The sequence below is a fragment of the Hippocampus bargibanti genome, linkage group LG11 (genome assembly GCF_051943395.1).
Source record: "Hippocampus bargibanti isolate YZ-2025 linkage group LG11, ASM5194339v1, whole genome shotgun sequence".
Taxonomy (NCBI): Eukaryota; Metazoa; Chordata; class Actinopteri; order Syngnathiformes; family Syngnathidae; genus Hippocampus; species Hippocampus bargibanti.
In genome coordinates, this window is record NC_142744.1 from 4212501 (window position 1) to 4218891 (window position 6391).

General features: G+C 39.5%; 1 protein-coding gene across 1 annotated transcript; it reads right to left on the reverse strand.

Moving 5' to 3' along the window:
* Positions 1-1730: 1730 nt before the first annotated feature.
* Positions 1731-6391, reverse strand: camk2n2a (calcium/calmodulin dependent protein kinase II inhibitor 2a). The gene is made up of 2 exons (XM_089008953.1): positions 6086-6391; positions 1731-5366 (listed from the first exon to the last, which is right to left on the reverse strand). The coding sequence occupies exons 1-2, from the start codon at positions 6252-6254 to the stop codon at positions 5296-5298; spliced, it is 240 nt and encodes a 79-aa protein (XP_088865079.1). The 5' UTR covers positions 6255-6391; the 3' UTR covers positions 1731-5295.

The following is a 6391-nucleotide window of genomic DNA, read 5'->3' on the forward strand; positions in this document are numbered from 1 at the left end:
GAAATAGTATCGTAATAAGCGATATAACCGATATCGATGTAACCAAACTTTACTGCACATAATAAACTACAAAGTCAACAATAAAGTGACCATTTAATTATTTATTCCATAACAGAACCGCTCCTACTTGCTTTAAACCAGTGGCGGGTCACACCTAGGCCTTCAGTAGTGCTATGTCTGAATCAATCCACAGCTGTAAAAAAAGTGAGGTGTGATTTACTACACGTACTGTACAAAAGGGTACAGTTAGCCAGGAAATACTGTCATTAAACTGCTCGAGTTTCATGATATGGAGTCAGAATTCGCTCTTTCACACCACAGAGAAGATGATAAGCGAAGCATCAATAATAGCCTAATAAAATTGCAATATTATTTGCTATTTTTGCTAGTCCGACCTTTCTGAATGATGTCTTCAAGTCCGTCTTGAAAATGGCTTTAACAGTAAATCTCCAACCAAATCCATTTCTTCTTCTCCTCCTTCAGCCATTGTGGCTTGACAACACGGCTATTAAATCAACACATGCTAAACACGCTCCCATCCAGCCCTCCTCCGTCTTTCTCCGCAAAAGTTAGACCAAGCCATGGGAAAATCCAGCGTGCTTTGTCAATGGAATGGAAACATGTGAATACCGGAGGGAAATGGGTAACGGCGACATGATGTTTTCCCACGCCGATGGCAACCATATGATAGATTGGATTGGATTGGCCTTTATTAGTCTCGCAGTGGAGAATTTACATTTCACAGCAGCAAAGTGATGAAAAGGAAAGGAAGAAGTAGAAAAACAAAACACAGGATCTGCTGTACTCTCGCGGCGCCATCTTGAAGTCAAAACGACAACAAAAAAAAAATTAATCTTAAGCACTTTATGCACTTTGTTGTATGAAGCAGGTCTCGGTGAAAGGGGAGAATCTTCTCAAAGCATCCTTTTCGACAGTGGATCAGGGACGTCATAGTGGAATGTGCACTAAACCTAAATGTTGAAAGCAAACACGAAACTGTAGCATCCGTTGCTGAAAAGGAATGGTCTCACATCTCCTGTCCCACGTAAATCCGCTTCAATTCCTAGCGGCGACAATTCCACATACGCATCAGCGCTCTTTTTTTCTCACAGGTAGTTCCTGGCTAACCGTACCCTCTAGTACAGTACAGTTCATGTAGTAAATCAGGGGTGTCAAAGTCATTTTTTGCCGCGGGCCACATTGTAGTTATGGTTTCCTCTCGAGGGCCGTTATGAATTTGGGGAAGCAATTAGAATGTTTAAATCCCTTCAAATATTACATATAGAGCACACAGCAAATTAATGAATAACTCGTTTTCAAATCTGAAGTCAAGAATAATGACTTTTATTGTGGTTGACATCCAAAAATATGAAATTTTGGCTCAGATTTAAGCAATCATCATGGAATTTAACAAGTTTGATTTGCTTTTGCGGGCCGAAAACAATGATGTGGCGGGCCGGATTTGGCCCGCGGGCCTTGACTTTGACACCTGTGTAGTAAATGATTCCACACTTTTTCACAGTGGCAGCTGTGGATTGATTCAGACGTAGCACTACAGAAGGCCCAGAAGTGAGTGACATGCACGGCCCGCCACTGTTAAAAAGATGCATCGATGAGCAATGGGGTGTAGACTTTTTATTTCTACTACTTCTGCCTTCTAGTGACTGAAAGAAATATGATTCAATATTGCGGCGAGAAGAAAAAAAAAAGCTGAAACGATCCCATTTCATTCTTTCACCATTTATTAGTTCACCAAATACAGTGAAAATGGCATCATAATATACAATGACTCATTCTTAGAATGTCATGACATTTTTCTAGATTTTTTTTTTTTTTTTTTTTTTTTTGCTTCATAAAATGATTTTCCGATATTGAAAATATTAAATATTCATGCACAACAAACCATATCCAGTTTCTTCAAAATGATAGTACAAAATAAAACAACTTAAAAAAAATAAACTGTAAGGTTGAAAAATGGGTCAAATAACAAGGCGTCATTTGATCGTACTCGTAAACAGTGCAATATACTCTAAAACTGCCATTTTCTAACAAATTCATCAACGAAGCTCAAGTCACAGTATACAATTTCTTACTAATAGTTGAACATCGAGGTGGTGTGCAAAAAACCCAGACACATTCAGTTAGTCTTTAAAAAAAAACTTCCGATCTTCCAACGAGAGCAGTCGAGCGTCCTCTCACGAGTAAAAACGTTGTATTTTTGTTGTTATTGATGAACCGTAAGACCATATACGAGCATATCATTTTAAATAACAAATATTGAGATATAAAAATACAAATATGAACTTTCCGTTTAAAAACAAGCGTGCCGGTGTGGGGAAACGGGGATTAGGGGCGGAGTTAAGCGTGGTGCCACCTTCATTGGCACCGGAGTTGAGAATTCATGCATGATTTAAATCACATTGAATTTCAAAATAAAACGTATCCAACATACTGTGGCACCTTGACTTACAAGTTTAAATTGATTCCGTCGGCAAACCTGTCACTCAATTTATTACAATTATTTTATTCCCCATTGAACATTGATCCTCTCCTTTCATCTAGAACTGCTTCATGTCACAAATAGGGTACAGCAAGTGCTGAAGAACTCTGTGTGTTTGTGTTGTCATGTTATTTGCTATTTAGTTGTTGTTTTTTTTTGTTCAAGATGGCGTCGCGAGAGTGGCTGCCTTTCCAGCAGCTCCTGTATTATGTTTTTCTACTTCTTTCTTTCCTTTCCTCTTCCTTTCATAACTTTGCTCCTGTGAAATGTAAATTTCTCCACTGCGAGACGAATAAAGGTACATCCAATCGAATCCAAATTAAAATGGCATTGATGCAAAGTGCTCCAAATCATAAAACAACACAAGAGAACGTCAAGTGTGATTGACATCGTATTGTAGTATTATTGGAAATGTGCATTTAAGGGGCGGGACTTGCGAAATGATGTCTGGTTTGCCGGTCCTTGTGAGTGTTTCTCATTTTGCTCGCCTTGCCCGCCATAAAAGGCATTAAAATAAAACATAATTATGAATGACTTCTTTTGTTTTTTGGTGCAAGGGTATGAAAATAGACCTTGTTCACCTCAGTTGGGGGGGGGTTACATTTGGTCTATGAAAACTAGCATTTCTTCTGAGCGTGTATGACCTCATCTCCTCTTCAATTCTAGGCAATTTTTCGCAACTCAAAGTAAAATAAATGAAATAAATTGATCAAGTAATGTAAGCCATTGGTAAATCGGTGCACTTGGAAGTGAAGGTGCCATAGTAACCAACGGATTCAATCTCTAAAAATTTGGTTGCTGTTTGTTCAAGAATCAAATATTATAAATCAGAAATATGCTCAACAAAAAAAAGTAGAAATGCTATATTTCGCCTTTTTTTTTTTTTTTTTTGCGCTCCCATTTTTCAATGAGCCCGAAAAGAAAGACTCGAGACTATTTTGAAACACACACATAAAAAAAAAAGGCCAGTTCTCTCAAATGACATTCACAGATCGATTTAAATCTGATAACAAGCACTTTCCCTTTGCCAAAAATCATTCAATGAAAAATGATCGGCCATTTTTTTTGTGTTTACAGTGTTAAAGGACAACCGACGTCTCCGGACAAGTTGTGTCCATAATTTGTAAAATGGCTTCAAATGACTTCTACTGAGCGTATTTTACAAAGATTCCACCGCATATAGCTATATTTTACGTTTTAACACTCACGCTGAATATTCAGTAAGTCTTGTTTATGAGTTGGTGACGAGTCCATACGTGACATCACTAAAGGAACGCCCCCTGACCGAAAAAAAGACACATTGTAGCAGTCCTTCCATCACATCAATGTATTTTGCTGTATTGTTTGGTCTGAAAACCTTGTGTTGCACCCAAAAGCCGCCAGAAGAGGGTGTCCAAGCGCCATATAAGGAATTTATCAGCCTGTGGAAATGGAGGTGGCCACAGGAGGTCGCCATTTTGTGCCTCTTTCCTGGTGTTTGTTTCTCCCCAATGTTGCCTCAAAATGGCATGGGATAAATTATTTAATCGATTGCAAACGTGTATGCTTTCCTCTTCAGAACTATTTGAATCATATTCATAACTGGAGGTGTAACAAGAAAGCATCTTCTCCGAATCTGAAGCCATCGTTTTGATTCTCAAGCAATGCGAGACGTATTGGTGTGACGTCACAAACTGGGGGCGGGACTTTCTGAAAATGCCCAATTCGCAGCTAATTTTTTTTGCGGATTTTGGACACTTTAAGTCATTTTTATTGGTGTTTTGCATTTGAATAAAAAATATCATACTGCGTGTTTTGGGTATTTTAGATGTTATAAAACGTTTTTCGGATGTCAGTTAAGAAACAAAAAAGTGACGTCGGTTGTCCTTTAAGTCTTACATCTTTCATTTGAGCTCATTAAAAACGCTTTTAAAAAACGTCTCCTTTATAGTTTAATCAAAGATATGTGCAGGCGCAGCTACATGAACCTGCCACTTTTGCCACTGGGGGCGCTAAAGCAAAAAAAAACCCATAGCCCCTAAAAAATAAAATAAACAAGTGGCGTTCCACGACTGAAAATATTCAAATTGCACCATCCTCGGGTCTTTACATACAATCTGCTTTCCTTTAAAATAACAAAGAGACTTGAAAGTTTTGTTGGTCTGTTGGCAGAAAAAAAACATGGGGGGGAGTGACGGAAGTGTTGATAATACCAAAGCAGCAACAGGAATGCATTGGGGGCAGTGCTGAAAGGACAGCTCCCTTGAATGCACCATATACAAGGAAGGAGGGGGTGGGGGGGGGGTGCTAATTCATCTGCAAGCTGAGTCTACTGTACAACGTCCAGTTTCATTCCGCCACTTGTTTTTGCTTGCGAAAGGGTGGCGGGGGAGTGGGGGTGTTGGTGTTTGTTTAAATGACAAGTTCATCCATCACCTCTCATAACAAAGTCAGCGCACGTCGAGACACCACAGCGGCCGTCTCGGGATCTGTCGGGAAGAGGGGTGGGGGTGAAATTTTCTTCTTCTCGAAAAAGAAAATAAAAAGCGGTACTCGGTTATGGAGGATTGCCAGTGATATCCCACGACCAATCTTTCCATTACTCCTCTTCCGTCCTTTCCTCGAGCTCGCTTTTTCTCCACTGCATTTCATCCCTCATCGTCATCCTCATTGCGTTGTGTCACCGTCGTCGTCTTCTTCTTCTCCTTCTCTTTCTGCAATCCTCCAACATGCACAGCCGACAAGTGCTTCAAATCGGGTGATCAAAATGAAAAGAGTCTGCAAGGCATCGCTCAATGAAGGGGAGGGGGGGGTCTTTAAACGCCGGGCGACGACTTGTCTGTCATCCCCTTGAGGACTTCGTCTATTCGGTCGTCTTCGATTACCACTGTGGAGGGGGGAAGAAATTGTATTATTATGATTGTTATGATATAGATTATTATTATTAATATTATTGTCATATTTTTTATTTTTTTTTGTTATTTATTATCATTATTAATTTTTAATTAGTTATTAATTAAATAATATTATTATTATTATTATTATTATTATTATTATTATTGATTCCAAAACGTTTCAAGCAAATGGGAAAGAGAATTTTCTTTTAAAAAACTGCAATGGGTCTCCCCCAGTTTTTCGTTGACTGCATCACATGTAAAAATCAGTTTTTGAATGCATCACGAGATCACGTGAGTAGTCTGGCAAACAGTCCAAGTGACATTGAAAATACAAAATTTCCCAGAATTTAAATGCATCACGAGATCGCGTGGAAACGGTATGATAAACAACCACGTGACAACACAAAAAAAGACGTCTCCTGTTCCCCAATTCTAGGTCGCGTGTATTGTATGATAATTAAGTGGTCTATGGAAAAAAACAACACGTTTCTTGTTCCTGAATGCATCACTAAATTGCATCCAAACATTGTGACCCAAAAATAAAAATGGCTGGTTTTGTTTAAAATGCTTATTTTAAACACATTTTTTTTTTCACTTTAGATTTTTTTATTTGTAAATTCTCTGACAAATAGTAAATTGGTCAAATATTTCTAACGTTTTACAAGATGGCACGTGAACCGCAACGAAAATCAACTTGACGCCCGTTTACCTCGCTTTGCTCTCCCGATCTGGCCGAGCTTCGGGGGTCTCTTGCCCTGCGAGCCGGCGAAAAAGGCGCTTGTGTCCTGCAGTCCGCAGCTAAAGGACATCTGGCTAACCTCGCTGTCCGCCCCGTAGCCGCTCATTTTCCCCTCGTTGTATGGCAGCACCTCGGACATGTTGGCTGGTGGCTACAAAGTAGATTGACGTTGTACTCTTTGCAGGCTTAAATCCCGTCGTGGCAGGGCTGAGCAATTATTTATTTTTTTGTGGGGGGTGGAAGTCCAGATGGAAGACCCGACCCGAGGTTTGATTG